The following is a 16951-nucleotide window of genomic DNA, read 5'->3' on the forward strand; positions in this document are numbered from 1 at the left end:
GAAAGATATATTTTAAACAAATTAATTTTACAATGTTTAATTTTTGAAAATTGATTTTAATATCTTGCGAAGTTATTACCAGTATGTAATGTTATAGCAAATGACACAGAGTCTCCGGGGAGAACTTTCCCACAGTAGTATTTCTTCAATAAAAGAAATTGATCTTGTCAGTGCTGTATCCAACACGTTAAAACTTTCTTCACCAGAAGACCAAGAACACCTTAAAAAAATGTTGTTTCCTTCAATGTCAATGGATGCAGTTATCAAAGAAAACTTGAATAAGCTGAATGATCTTAAAGGATGGGTATGTAATTAAATGCTACTTCACTTATCCATGTACTATTTACTTTTAATTGTAAGAATTAAAACTTGCTATGAGATAAGGTTTTTTATATTATGTGATATCTTCATTCCTGATCATCTTTTACTTTCATATCATTTAGTGAATTTTCAATTTTATATTATTGCTTAAAATCAATCTTTGTTTGATTATTAATTAAAAAATATAATGTTTTTTGAAAGAATATCACTTAATGTAAATAATCAAAAATCTTGAAGGAAGTACAATCCTTTTACCACACGCTATCTTTTTTTTTTTTTAGGGTTGTGATTTTAACATATGTAATGCAGATGGAAGAACTCCGTTGCATATTGCTTGTCGTGTTGGGAATGTCAAAATAGTTGCATTTCTGCTAACAAGTGGATCCAATGTTCATATAACAGATAAGTAAGATTTTCCTTTATTTTTGTTTATTATTCCTGATTCAAGTGTTTTGAGTTCAGTGGGTCTTAGAGGAGTTCCCAAAGTGTACATCTCAACATCCTGTTGTCAATAAAAATCTTAACATTAATTTTATTAGGATTATTAGCATACATAATTGACACTTGCTAGTCGAATAACAGTAACACACACAGATAAAAAAAAAATCTTTAATTCATAGTAATTTAGGTTTATGAACAAGATTGTAGTATGGTCTATGATGCAGCTTTCCACGAGATCAAATGTTGTAGACAGTATTGTCAGGGGACTATTCCCTGAACAGGTGAATACTATTGAATTTATAGAAAATACATATACAACGGATTTCCTACAAATCATGCAGGAAGAGATAGAGGACATCGCCTCAGACTTACAACATGGCAGGGCACCAGGATTGGACGGAATTCCTAATGTGGCTCTCGGAGAAAGGCCAGAGATTTTTATCGATCTCTTCAGTTCTTCTATTTGTGAAGGCTCAATTCCGAAACCTTGGAAGAGACAGCGCCTCGTACTTGTTCCAAAGAGGAAGGGAAGACTGGAAGACCTGTCAACCTATTGTCCAATTTGTTTATTGGATACTATGGGTAAGGCATTCTAGAAAATCCTTTCCCTCAGGCTATAAGAGTTCACAGAGGGAGTTAATGGCCTCTCGCAGGCTCAATACGGATTTTGTAAAGAGCAATCCATGATAAATACTGTTGGATATGCAGTCGAGATGGCCCATTCAGCAATTACAGGAGCAAGGTGGAGGAGAGGTGATAAGTGTTATGCAGCAATCATCACTCTAGACTTTAAGAATGGTTTTAACACTGCAAGAAGGACCTGTTTAATAGATGCCCTACGGACTATGGCAGTGCCAGCCTATCTTATGAGAGTACTCACAAACTACTTCAAAGATAGAGTTCTGTTTTATCATTCAGACATTGGCCAAAGGAGATACAAAGTGGCCGGTGGTGTCCCACAGCATTACATTAGGGCCTCTTCTGTGAAACGTCAAGTACAACGCAATCTTCAAATTGACAATGCCGGAGGGAGCCACAGTTGTGGGATTCGCAGATGACGTTGCTGTTGTAGTGACGGTGAAGCACTTAGAAGAAGTTACCCTCATCGCAAACCAGACTGTTGGTACAGTCTGAGGTTGGCTGTCTTCGGTAGGCCTGCAACTTGCAGATTACAAGACCGAGGTTCTCCTAGTAACAAGCAGGAAGCAGACTGAGTCCATCACTATCACGGTTGGTAGGCACGAAATTCGTTCCCAGTCTTGCTTAAAATACCTAGGAGTCATGATCGACGCACGTCTCCTCTTTAATGTTCACAGGGAGTATATTAGTGCCAAATCTGCTAAAGGAGCATCCTTTTTGTCATGCCATATGCCAAACGTTGGAGGTCCCAGAGAAAGTAGCCAAAGGCTCCTTGCTACTATTGTTTCCTCCATTATGTTACATGCAGCCCCAATTTGGAAAGAAACAATGGTTACCAAATCATACAGGAGAAAATTGGTTTCACTTTATATTTAGGCTTTCTTTAAGGATGGTTAATGCTTTTAGAACTGTTTCCTACAAAGTGGTGAGCGTGATAGCCCGAATGCTGCTTGTGGAACTCCTTGTTGAAGAAAGAGCAGGCACTATTGATGCTTACACGATTCCAGAAAGGAAGAGCGAAAAATAACCATCGATCAGTGGCAGCAACGTTGGGAGGCTACAGATTCCGGAAGGTGGACTCGCAAGTTAATACCCGATATGAGCAAGTGGTATGGCCGCCAGCATGGTGAAGTGGATTTTTATGTAACCCAATTGTTGACTGGACATGAATGCTCAATACCGCTTTAAACTGGACAACACCGCAGAATGCCCTGAATGTCAGATGGTCGAGGAAACCACGGTGCACGTGTTTTTCCCTGGCATTCGCTTTGCAGCAGAAAGAAGTGAACTAGAGAGTTTGTGGAAGACGCATCACACCAGAAAACAATGTAAGCTATATTCTACACTCAGACCAGCACAGAAACGGAGTGAAGAGATTCACCACAGTCGTCTTCAAGAGGTTGAGAGAGGAAGAGAGGGCTATAAGACGTCACTAGCATGGAAACATGAAAACCATGCGAAGAAAGCTAGGCGGCACTCAGCCATTTCACTCCAATGAAGAAATGCCTAGCGGCGGTCCTGTAGAGAGGAATGAACAGGTATAAGGTGGTGGTTTTAGTGGGCAAAAATCCCACACACGGATAGGCATGGGCCTATCTGTGTCTTTTGAAGATTTCCACCGACCCTCGAAAAAAAAACAGGGTGTTTCAGGGTTGCGTGTTCTAACTGAAAATAAAGATTGAGCATCTCTAGACAAGATGAATTTATTTATAAGTTGTATATACTCCATGTAAATATAATAATATATGTGTGTAATGCACAGTTTACATTTTAATTGTGGTATCACAGTAATACAATTATATAATGAAAAAATAAAATAAACAAACACTAAAAATTAAAAATAAACAAGAAAAAATTGTATATATGATTTTTATAAATGAGCATAATACAAAAAATAATAAGGAGATAGAGAAGGATTGTCAAAATTCACTAAATTAAAAATACTGTAAAATAAATAAACAAAAATATTCTTCAAACTATTATAGACTATGTGAATGATACAATCAGTTCTAGGTAATACAAGTATATATATATGATAATTAAAAGACTACACACCAATAATAGATTTTAAATTCTATATAGATAAATTATAGATTACATACAATTAAATTTACATACTGATAAACATTAAACTTAATAAAAATTAAAAAATTTATACATTTATACAAATAGTTATATAAATGAATAAATTAATTAAAGAATAAATAATAACTAAATACCCAGGTCCTCCAGGTTGAGGGTTTCTACCAGGCCAGCACCCTGATAGTAGAAAAATAAGCTTGTTAAAATAAGTCAGGAAAAGAAAAGGCCAGATAGAAACATTGGTAAACGGACCTGTAAACGGAAAAGGACATGACAAATTGAAACCTGGAACATGCAGAGTTTCTAGAATAAAAAAGCGGAGGTATTAGCTGAGATGGAGAAGTCAAATCTCAACATTGTCGTTCTGACAGAAAAAAAGGTGAAAGGAAGAAGACAGGAAAGAATTGGAGATTGGATGCACATTTGGAGTAGAGTGGATAAAGGTGAGTGTGTGGTAGGAAAGAAAAAGGTTCTCTTCAATAAATGGCTATGTAGCAGAAGCCAAGAAGATTAAAGAGAATATAGAACCCTAAATGCACAGGTAAAGTATGAAATGAATGGAGAAAGGAAGAGCTGTACAGATAGCTTTTATAGACCTAGATCAGGCTTAAGACAGTATACCAAGGCTTAAGATGTGGGAATCTCTTAAGAGTGCGAGTATAAGTATCGCCTTAATAAATGCAGTGAGGAGACTTTACAGAGTGAAGCTTGGCTCTTACTTGTCTGAGCCTTTTTCTGCGTCCAAGGGTCTTAAGCAGGGATGCAGTATGTCCCCAAACCTGTTTAAAATTTATTTACAATCGCCAGTAAAGGAGTGGAGCACGCAATGGGCTGGAAAAAGCATTGACATCAACGGACATAAGCTGTTTTCCCTTTTCTTTGCTGACGACCAAGCAATGGTCACATATAGCAGAGATGACCTGGAAGAAGTGATGAAGGCCCTGAAAACAGAATACAGCCTGTTAGGTCTACAAATAAATTTTGATAAGACCGAATACCTGTCAGGAAACTGCAAAGAGGCAGCGGACCTTCAGATTAATAGAAGTCTATGTAAAAACGTAGACTCCTTCAAATACCTGGGGTTGACAATAGATGGGAACGGTGAGTCAGAACCAGAGGTTAGGAGGAGAGCTGGTCTGGCAAGAAGGTTGACAAAATGTTCCTCCCAGTCCTCTGGAATACAGTCATCTCAACAGACAACAAAAGACAAATTTTTAGAAGTATTGGGGAGTGCGGTAAAAATATAACAAAATAAGTTGAAATAACTTATTTAATCATGCCGACGTTTTGGCCAGAATTTCCAGCCTTCATCAGGGCTAAGAACAGAACAAGAAAACAACCAATGAATACAGAAAATAAAATATAAACAGAACGACATAAAGTAAATAATTGTACAGAATAGAATTAATAAAATTAAAGTGATGAAAGAAGTGGAAGATAAAATGTATATATAGGTAATTGAACAAGTAGGTAAAATAACATAATTAAGGAAATAAAATAAAAATTTGAAGTTATATAATGCAAATTCTGGCCCAAAAACGTTAGCATGATTAAATAAGCTATTTCAACTTATTTGTGTTATATTATGACCGCACCTCCCAACAATCTTCTCCTCGTATAAGTCATCCACGTTCAACTATCTCTCATGATTTTAGAAGTATTGTTGAGCCCTCACTTAACTACGCTGCAGAAACATGGATACTTAACCCTGGACTCTACTCCAAACTACAAGGGGCAGAGATGGATTTCTGGAGGAGATGTCTGAGAATTACCCACCTGGATAGACTCAGGAATGAGGATATTAGGAGCAGACTGCAATGGTATGGATACTGTCAGCATATACCAGAACATAGGTGGCCGAAGAGACTTCTGCAATGGGAAAAACCAGAAAGACAGAGGAGAGGAAGACCCCGAACCTGGTGGAAGGACTGAATGAAGGAGGACATGGCCGGCAGGAGACTCGAGAAGGAAGAATGCTGGGATAGAGAGAATTGGAGGGACGCTCTGACTTAGCAAGGCAACCCATCGAGGGAAAACTGAAAAAGTAAAAAGTAAAGTAAGTAATAATAACTAAATTCAAAAAATAAATAATAAGATACTGAATACAAATAAACATTATCAAAGGATAATAACTTCAGTCAGTTCTGTCATTGATATAAGTAAAGTAGTATACTGTTCTGTCTTACTGTTTGAATGAAGTGAGTTCTAAGAGATATTTTATTAAAAGAAAAAGGCACTGAACTGTAAACAATTGGAACGTGACTATCATTAGCTGTCCTCTTTGGCAAAACTGTTTGCTCTTTTCTTGTCAGAGACCCTGCTGTGGTATGAACCCACCCACATCTTCAACCCATTCCACTGAGATATTTAGTAGCTCTCAATGAAATAATGGCAATACATAAAACCCTCTCCCCTGTCATACAAACTCTAGAAGGCTGTATGTCAGTAATAAAAAAAATCACAACAAGAACTGCTACAGCTAGGGGAAACAGTGAAAGTTCAATAGAGAGAACACTCTACACGAATCCCAAAAACATCTAAAATAATTTACTACTATTCAATTTACCTTAAAAAGACTACGAAGCCATTCCTATTATGATTCAACTTATGCTACAATAATGTTAAATAATGATCTGTCAGTTGAAGTAATCCAAAAGAATATACTTAAGAATAATGCACCTCAATCAAAAGTGTGGCCCAATGCCGGAAAAATAAGGAAAATAAAAATATTTTAATACTCTTTTAAGGGGAAACTTTTTTTTTAAATACAGGCTGGGAATATCCCTGGGTGACTCTAAAATATCCCCATAAGTTGTGATAATATTGGTCCACTAGTATCCACATAGCTATTTAACCTAGTGGATCAACCTGTATGAATTATATTTTTAAACGTACATCATCATCATCATCATCTGTGGCGCTACAACTCTTGTAGAGTCAAGGCCTCCCGCAACTTCGTTCACCAGTCCTCTCTAATGGTTGTCGCTGCTCTCCAATTGCGGATTACCAAGATAGACCTGGCATCTGCTGCCACGGGGTCTTCCTACTCTCTTTGTCCCTTACATCCTTTCGTCCAGGATCATCTTAGGGATCTGATTCTGGGTCATTCTTTACGTACATGGATTTTATATTTTTCTCTACTGCTCCCTACAGGATATTTTCAAGATCAAGTATAATCTGTATTTCTGAAACCTGACTAACTAGGGAATCTATTGCACTACATCAAAACTTCAATGCATGGTATTAAAAGAGATGCAGGGTTATCACCAAGGTTGTGGTACAAGCATGAATTTGTTTTATTAAATGGCAAAACTATTAGTGAAAGCATTACATGAAATGAATGTTTTCCAAGAGTAGGCAGTAAGAGGATTATACCTCCTAATTTTGTCCTACTGTACAAGGATATGTTATCATTTCCTTATTGTTTTATTTTAATTTTATTAATATCCTTGTTAATATTATGAAGAACGAGTTTACAAAAATGAATTTCGATCTTTGAAAAGTAATTTCAACTGTGCAAAAGTCTGAGTGTCTGTGATGTGTTAGTAACATTATGACCAAGGTTTTGTTATTTAATATTATAGCAGCTTTTGAGTGATAAAACTTGTACAATTTTGTGTACTTTATAAACCTCAGATAGTTTTCAGGAAAATGTCTAGTGTAGACAAACTCGTTCCTGGTTGCAGTGTTAGTTACAACTACTGTGTGGATCCTTTAATTCTTTAGGAATATAACTAGTTATACAGTACCATAATTGATTCCTAGAGCTGGATTCTGGTTCATAAGATGATCCAAAATATTTTCCATCTTTATATCATCACCCACATCATGTAAGATAACCCTTGATATTTTTCTTGAGATTAGAGTAGCCATTAGATTCTTGATTTCTTCTAACTTTTTCAAAATTATCCTTCTTTTCATGCCAGTGTTGCTATCTTTCATTAGCAACTCTTCTTCTTTATAGGTATATATAATAGCTACCCCGAATCTACTCCAAAAGTGTATCCTATTGTGTTCTATCTTCTGCCGTATTAATAATAATTCCAAGCTTTCAGAAATCATTGCTCATACTATCTTAACATCTCGTTTTGGGTTTACCTCTTGGGCCTGCACCCCATCTTGGTCATACATATATATACTTTTGACTGCTCTTGGATCATTTATCCTGTGGATATGCCCTAACCATTTTAGAAATTCTCTTTTTATAAATATACATACTTTCACTTTCTGATAGAGCTGATGTACTTCTCTATTAGTTTTCATTATTAACCTGATTCTTGGACTGGTCCAAGGATCTGCCTGAAAACGTTTCTTTCAAAGCTGTCTATTTTATCTGCAGCAGATTTGCTGAGAATCCATATCTCACTTCAATAAGTAATAACAAGTTTAATAAGAGTTTTATCCAACCACATTTTGGTGATTCTTCTCAGCATCTTATTTCTTAAAGGCTGAAGAAGAGTATTTAGTGTTTAAATGTAGATCTTTTACAAAAATTCTGCAAAATCCTTTCATGCTGGTGCAGTCCATTTATTGATGACTATTATTGTTTTGTAAAAATAGACCATCAAAATAAATATCATCAATTTTAAAGTTGGGCCTGCAATTTTTGAGGGATTAGTCATTAAAAATTTTATTTTGGAGATTTTTCCATCCAGTTTCCAAATTTTCAAGTTAATACCTCTACTGGAAGCAGATTAGAATTCGTATAGATATGTAAGAAAGGTTGAAATGTGACTTACTGCCTTTGATCAAGTGAAGGAGTTGCACCAGGGTTGTGTAGTACAGTGATACCTATTTACAATGGAGAGCTATGGGTTTGATGGATTAGTTTGTTTCCAAGGGGTGATTGCTGAGAAAGATAAGGGGGCAACTGAAAAAAAAATAAACTTCACTTTCAAGTAAAGTTATTATAAGTTTAAAAATGATGGTAGGTTGTGAAAAACATTTACTCATTACTATCGGATTCAAGTCAGATAAGGTAACAAATTTTATTGGTTTGAGAAAATCTCACTTGGTCAGGGAAAATTTGGAAAAATATATGAAAAAGTCAGGGAATTTCTTCCAGTTACTTTGCTAGGCACCCTGAGGATGGACAAGAGTAATCAAATAAAATTAAAATTAACCAAAGGAAATAATAACTGTGATAAAATTCAGTGTTCAGTGATTATAATAATGCCATATAGCAACAATTAGGTAAAAAAAAAATGAAAATGAAAAAAACAACAATCTATATATGTAACATAGGAGCACTTGGACTGAAAGACTTAAAAACAGGAGAAAAGGGAACAGAATTATAAAGCACGCTTACTTGAAAGATACTGCTTTATTATCTCTGTGATGCTCCTTATACACATTATTGTGGTTTATTTACATGGGAAGTTAGGATTAGAGTTGTATACAGGCCTTGTCCAAACATAACTCCCCCCTCCTAGTTTATGAACATGCCTCATAAACTCCAAAAAGATAACCACAACAAATCACAAAAAAAAAAAACTAAAGACAAACTAACCTATACACTAAAAACTAAATGCATGGAGTGGTTATAGGCTGCTATAGCTCTTATCATAGCCTCGTCTGGTTCTAGGCCTTAATCTAGCTGGTACACCCGCAAGTGATCGCTTAACGTACCGTGTAGTCTCTCTATACCCCCCCCCCGCTCTTAGGGTGTCCTGGGGTGTTTAGATGCCACCTTACCTCCAAAGCCTTCATTTCTTCCCTGACGTTGGGGTTATCGGACTCTCGTCCCACATCAGATGATATCCTTTCTGGTACTCCATACAACTGGAACCATAAACGTAGCGCTTCCAATACCGCCTCGGTCAATCTTTTTCGAATCTGATGTGCCATGGCCACTTTGCTAAAGAGGTCAATCATTGTAACCCACTTCACTAGAAGACTCACTAGGTCTACAGTCCTCTCGTCTTCTCTGCCGTATCCGCTAGAAATTTATTTCCATCGATTCTCCTGGTCCCATATCTACCCTTCTGTACATATAAGGGCACTGTCGTGCTATGTGGCCTTCATTGTCGCACTCAAAGCACCTAGTGCGGGGGCATTGGGCCACCAGTTGTCCTACTTTTCCGCAACCATGGCCCTTCCTGTCTTCTTTCCCTCCTCCATTGCGTATTCTGCCCTGGTTCGGTCGCCTTTCTCTACCCGTATCTCTATCTTTACCACTATCCCTGGGTTCTCTTCCATGGTGTTGACAGATTCCTTGTGCGGTGGTACGGTACGCTGTTCCATCCTCCATCATTGACATCCATCCTTGCATCCTCCTCTCTAGCTAACTATCCTCCAAGCTCACCGATTTCGCCAGAGAACTGCTCCAAGTTGGAGATGGCTTTTCTCTCTTACTGCTCTCACTTTCATTTTAGCCAACATATTGGCATGAGCAGCCGCGAGAGTCATCTCTGGTAGGGGAGGTAGCACTGGAACCGCCACCGGGACTGCTGGGACAGCCGGGGCTGCAGGAACTCCAGGAGCCGGTTGCACCACCGGGATCTGTGTCCTTGGCCTTGTCAACCATAATTTATATATATAAAACTATGCTATGTCTTGTGATAGATCAATAAGTATGTTGTGTGTGTAGCAACCCAGTATAATTAGGCAGCATTGCATTAATCTAATAATAAAGCATTAATCTCTAGCTTTATCATGCATAGTTCACTCTGTAACTCATGTGTTTGTAGAAAGAAAATACATTTTCATCTCTAAAATATGTTTTAAATGACCATAGGAACAAACTTATAAATGAAACCCTTAAAAATTTGTTGTTAGTAATTTAACAAGCGGATAGACTAATTTGTTGTTCATTGGTGTTTTAGAGATTCAAGGGTTATGTATGAAATTATTCTAGCATATCTTAATATCTGCTTTATGTTTATTTTCAAATGAAATTATGATATAAATATGAGGATAATCTTTAATGGTTAATGTTTAAATATCCACTACTTCAGTTAGACTAGAAAAGTTCTTGAATCATCTCTTATTTTATAATTTAATAGGTAATTTATATTGATTTGAAAGTTGTAGTTAAGAAATACATAAATTATTGAATCCTTTAAATGCTACTTTTAATTTAGAATACTATGATCATTACCTATATTACTGTATCGATTTAGTTTTAAATTGGTACTGAATTTTATTATTCATGTAAAGTATGTTTAAAATCAATTGGTTCTCTTATTTTGTCCAAATTTATTTACTCTCTCATTATAAATAACATTAAATTCAGAAGAAAATATATAATGTGAATTATGCAGAACTGTTAACGGTGGATTAAATCTAGGAACTGATGATTGAGGATACTGTTGAAAGTAGAACGAAATAGTAAACCATGATTTCCAATTAGTGTGTGGCATATGTGATGTAAAATAAAGAAAAGAAGGATGTTGGAAAAATGTAAATGATAGATTAGAGAAATAAAAGTAATATAAAGAAAACCTTTAATATACATATGAAACAATTAAATACAATAAATAAATTAAAGTCATAAATTTATAAAATTGATATAAAACTGAATACATTTAAAATTACAAACAATGGCAACAGGTAGGATACAGAGGGTTTTTGGTGGTGAATGACAACAGAAAGTTAGTATTGTAGAAAAAACAATTACAAAAGTATATGAGCAGAGCTTATGACAAATAAAAAAGCTAAATAAAGTGAAACTAAAAATAATTAAGAAACTTAAATATTTTTATTTGTTAACCACTTCTCCAAAAATCATGTTTTTTCAATCATCCAATTTTTTAATATGTCGAATGAAATAAATAAATATATCAATGTTGTCTAATATTTGTATTAAATAACATATTAATATTATTTTAAAGGTAACCATGAAATAATAAATATTTATAAAAAAACAAAACAAGTAAGTTAAAAAAAATCAATATTATTCAAAATTTAAATGTTTTCAGGTTTGGATCTGTTCCTCTTCTTGAAGCAGTTCGTAATGACCATAAAGAAATAATAAAACTGATGAGAATTAGTGGAGCTCAGCTTAATATGGACCCAAGAGACCTAGGAAATATTTTGTGTCGGTAGGTAACCAATTAAAATATATTCCCAACTAGATAGTATGACATAGGGAGGTGTTGGCCCAATCACTTGGTCATAGTTAATCAGATAACCTCTGGTTTTCCAGATTGCTGGAACAGTTTCTTCATAACCATACTTATACACTAATTAAAGCTCACAACACTCAAATCTACACTTTAGACCAAGGTCAAAAACACTACTCACCACAAGGTCATCTTTTCTTGAAAGCTACCTCCTGATAGGGGAGTGAGTCACAGAAAATTGAGGAGGCATCCTATCCATCTGACTTGAGATGATTGGTGATCATCAGCTCCCCTAAATCATCTGACAAAGAAATCTAAAGGATACTTGAAATTTACCAATCTCTCTCAAAAAAAAAAAAATGATCCAGCAACCCCAGCAACACCTTTTCCTTAATACAACCTGAAGCATTGACTTGAAGAAATGAAAATGGACAGCTAGAGCATGCTGTGAAAAAGGAACAAAAGTTAAAAAGCTAGAAGTGGGATAATGATATTGATATGGATCTAGAAGATGTATGGAGAAGAAACTTCATAGAAGAAAAAAAAGGAAGGGGTGAAGAAAGACTGGATAATACTGAAAAGCTAAAAAGAAACCAGGAAAGTGGGCTAGTGTGTCAAAATCTGCATTATGGCCGAAAGGACAAAAAAAAAAATTGCTTGCTAGAACAAATGGAACACTTTTATTTGATTGGAAATGAATGATGAAGGCATGATCCTTTAAATTCACAACTAAGTGCTGGACTAGAAGAAATTTAAATCATAGAAAACAAAAATAGAAATACACTATTGGAAAATTGAAAAGAGATTCATCTGTAAAATAAGGATAAGACATGGACACAATTAAAAGATGATAAATAAAACTGTTCTGACTTCTTATTGATCTTACTCTTAAAAGCCAGTGCGAGACCTAAGCAACATCCTGAATAGATCTGTACAGCTCCATATATACAGTTGATATAGACATTGTGAGACACTCATTTCAAGGTGAATTGAATGCTTTTGTTCTCAAGGCACATGTACCACAATGTGGCATATTGGGGTTTCAGAACTGGCCTGCTGCCAGCCAGTAGGTTTTAAACTTTTTAAGACTAATTCTGTTATTTAAAAAAAAAAGGCAAGTTATTTTTCTCAGACATGTCATCAGGATGAGCCGTGAGGGCTCAGCAAGGCAACAGTTGATTGGGCCACTGTATATTACCAGAAGAAGGGAATGGCCTAAGCTATGATGGTCACATGGTGTTGGTTCTAATGTGAGGAACATTCTGGAGATTTGGAACTGGATTGTGACTGCAAGAGACCAAGATATTGGTGGATGTACTATATTGGTGGAAGTTATGAAATCTAATAAAGGAAGCCAAGATTTGACACTGGACTGGAAGGCTGCGATAATAATAATAAGATATCAAGCCATATGGTCATCACTTCTATTCCTAGTAAATGTAAACTACCTTCAGTAGACTGATGGGAACTCACATTTAGGTAATATGATGCTTTGTAAAATGAAGACATCCATATAAGATAATCTAAGCTCTTCTGTGTGACTACTAATATCTTCTAACACAAACTTATGAATTAAAATGTTTGACCATTTAACTACCAGCAAGTGTTACTATTGATTTTAAAATGTATATGTAGTTTATCTAGTTGATAAAACAGTTCTTGAATGGTTTTCTCTATGAGAAGAACCACTTTGGCAGTGACTTTACCACAGATGTTCCTTCAAAAACTTTGATGAATCCAAGAATAATATTATTCTTAAGTGGCAATATATCTTAGAATAAATGATTTTATTCTACTTAAGATTAATTTACTATTAATTTTACCTCAGATTTTTTTAAAAATGAAATTCAATAATGTCAATAAGTTCCATATATGTATAAACAAAAACTAATAAAAATAATTATTATTAGGATTGCAGCGCAGGGATTAGTAAACAGGCTGAAATCCTATTCTCTATCTGGAGCTGATCTCAATGTTACTAATATGGATGAAAGAACTCCTCTCCATGAGGTAAACACTTGTTTAATTTTTCAAATGTTTCATTTATCTTACCTTGACAATTAGATTTCTGTATGTATACCATGTGTTGTTTTATCTATCTTGTATAAACATATTTTTTTTATTTATGAAATCTCCTGTTTAAGAAATGTTTATTTTTCATTATTTTTTGTATTAAATAAAGAAATAAACGTAATAGGGGTTTAAAGAAAAAGTTGGTATTGAGCATAGTATTTACAGTAGAGTATTATATATAGAATAAATAGGGTACATACAATAAAGTGGAAAGTGGTTTAGTTACACTCATCCCTAAAAATAAAATTAAAAATCATAAAAGTATTAGTTCTCATTAGAAGGTTGCAGTTTCCTGTAAAAATAACATCAAATGTAATTTTAAAATTAAGTCTAATTAAAGAGTGTTAAACTAAATTGTAAAAAAAAATCCTGGTGCTGCACTTAATGGCCTCCTCTATACTTTTCTTTCATATTATTTCCAGGAACTAAAGGTTTGGCTTGACATCTTTCAATCACTGCCAGGTTTGTCTCATCCTCTTTCTCTATCTGTGTATCTTTTCATTACCTTCTTTGAGAATCTTTTTTATTAATACAATGCACATAACCCAATCATCTTATTTCTCTCTTCTTAGTCCATGAATTTATATATAATTCCATATACAAATGCCTGTTTTCATTGCTTTTATTTGTTCGGAGTCAATTTCCTTCTTTAGTTTTCCTTTGAATATTTTTTCTGAGGTGCACAACATCTCTTATTTAAGGTTTCATCACTTTTGTAGAATTCTCTTAAGCAACCAGTAGCATTGGTTACTGTTTTGAATTCCTGATTTTATCTCTTCTTCAGTTTTTTTTTTTTTTACCATTATGCTAATATATTTTTATTTAAAAGAGTTCCACTCTTAAGGGACATCCTCTAGTCCTGCTTTTCCAAGATACTGGTGTTTCTTTTCTTTTGATTTTATTTAATTTAAATCTCACTTTTATTGCCTTACATTCATTTTGACCGCAAATTTTTCTTTGTTTTTTCCTTTCCTGATCATTAAGAAATAATAAATCCTCCTATACCACTGAATTCCTTACCTTGCGCTTGTCTATCCACTCCTTGAATACCAAAACCCAACCAATCAGGACAGGACTGTGGCACTTATAAATATGTGTTTGTTATTCGCAGTCCTACCATAACTGTTTCTGGGTCCCCTAGGTAACAGCGGACCTATCTTTGAGAGAGAAACCATAATTTTTTTATTTTAAAATTTTATACCAAATGTCCACTGAAATCCTATACAATGATATCATGCCTCTATAATATGATACATCAAGATATATTATAATATTATAAGGAATATTAATAATTTGATAATTTCTGAAAAACTCAAGGTATGCAAACTCGCTCTATCCAAGTTTTTTTTTATATTTATGTTTTGCAAATGAACATACATAAAGAGTCTCAAAGATATGGTTTTGAAGACTAAGATCTCCTGTTATCTTGATTTTTATAAAAAATGGATAGGTCAGATCATGGAGAGGACTCACCCTCATATATAGAACATAATCATTGAACCTTTCTCATTAATAGTATTTCAATTAAAATAATTTTATATTCACCTTCTTAGTTATAAATAAAATCGTTTTTTCAAAAGTTTTTGTTTATTGCAATTCATGGGATCCAAGATATAGTCCCTTATCCATTGATCACGAGAAAGTCAACATAAGGATACTAAAACCTTTAAATAGGCATACAAATTTGTGCAGAGTTAGTAAATCCAGTTATTTTCAACCCTCATTAGCAGGGTAGTAATTTTAATCAACATTCAAAGTATTTTCCGAGAGAGTAAATGCAGAAAAAGGTGGGTAAAAGTAATAGATGAGAAAAAAAATGTTTTTCTTCAATTTTTTCATTAAACTAGTGACATCATAGATGAAAAAATATTTATGGGGCACGTATATACCCAGGTACATACAGGTAAATTTTTGCCCCATCCAACAAAAACTAAGGAGCATTTGCATACCAGTGTGAAATACAAATAAAAAAAAACATTATAAAACAAAAGTGACCATAAAAATAATTCACAGTACTTTTTTTTTCTAACTCCCTCAGCTACAAATGGCCCATTACCTATCATGAGGTAAGAGTGCAACATTCAAGTTGTTCAGATGTATAACCACTTCCCTGCAATACAAAACATGAAAAAGTTTCCCACAAATGGAAACACTATTCTTCTAAACAACAGGTCAAATTAGATTAGGATGAACTGGGGTAATAATGCCTCAACAATGCAATAAGTTATTTTCAACCCTCATTTGCAGGGCAGTAATTTTAATTAGACTTACTTTTTTTTTTTTTTTCATAATTTTGAGAATTTGATGTGGATTACATAATGATGGGAGGTTTTTCGAATTTTTAAATGACCTATGGTACACATACCCCAGTTCTATTCGGGTAACAGTGTAAATGGCCTTTAGTCCTCATAATATTCAACAAAGCATTTTCTAGGATAGTAAATGTGGATATATACATATACACATATATAAAGTACAATAAACTCTAATTAATTTTTCAATTGATTATTTTTCAGGCATGTCTACATGGCCAGCTACTGACGGTCAAATATTTAATGCATAAAAATGTTGACCAAAACAAAATTGATTTCCTTGGCTACAGAGCCATTGATTTAGCGATTAAATTCGAGCACAAAGAAATAGTTGCTGAACTAAGGAGATTATGATTTTTAATGACTGTGAGCTAACATGTACAAAAGACTTGTATTATATTAATTTCAATGAAGTTACTCTGTGATTTATACTGCTGTGAATATATTTTTAGTAATCTTTTATGTACTCATTAATGTCAATAGATATTTTGTGAATTTTTATAATAAAAAAGTAAAGCAAAAAATCTGATTCTTTGGTAAACACATAGTGAAACATTTAGTTTATCATTTATTAGTAGTAAAATGATTTGACATTAACAGTCAAAGGGCTTTAAATTATGTTGTGATTTTTAGATTAATATTATTGAAATTATAAGTGTTTCTTCGCTACGAACCGTTAAAACTGAAAATTGAACTGTGATATATGTGACTATTTAAATATGGATATAATATTTTTTTATTTAATATTGTATTGATTTTAAATTTAATAAATTATATTTTATAAATGATTATTAGTCCTCATCTCTTTTATTTTCCTAATGCCTCAAGTATAAAAAATGATTTATAAAACATTTATAATTTATATAATGCAAACTGCAAAGATAATAAATAAAACATCAAGTACACATTATCCTAATATTTAGGTAATTTTTTTAATATTAAAAATATAAATGTCACAGATTTAGATCTACATAGTCCAAGAAACAAAGAACTTTCTAAAGATTAAAAATCAGGTAGTTC

The 16951-nt window shown here is 34.0% G+C and overlaps 1 protein-coding gene across 1 annotated transcript in view; it reads left to right on the forward strand.

Moving 5' to 3' along the window:
* LOC106690375 (L-asparaginase 1) overlaps window positions 1–16719 on the forward strand; it is a 36373-nt gene extending 19654 nt beyond the window's left edge. The window contains exons 9-13 of the mRNA XM_014435800.2: window positions 98–304; window positions 603–727; window positions 11403–11525; window positions 13457–13556; window positions 16136–16719. Coding sequence (XP_014291286.1) covers window positions 98–304; window positions 603–727; window positions 11403–11525; window positions 13457–13556; window positions 16136–16285 — 705 coding nt within the window. The 3' untranslated portion in view covers window positions 16286–16719. The remainder of the gene's footprint in view (window positions 1–97; window positions 305–602; window positions 728–11402; window positions 11526–13456; window positions 13557–16135) is intronic.
* Window positions 16720–16951: the final 232 nt, after the last annotated feature.

Source organism: Halyomorpha halys, unplaced genomic scaffold, assembly GCF_000696795.3.
Source record: "Halyomorpha halys isolate HHAL.00 unplaced genomic scaffold, Hhal_1.1 Scaffold1688.1, whole genome shotgun sequence".
NCBI lineage: Eukaryota > Metazoa > Arthropoda > Insecta > Hemiptera > Pentatomidae > Halyomorpha > Halyomorpha halys.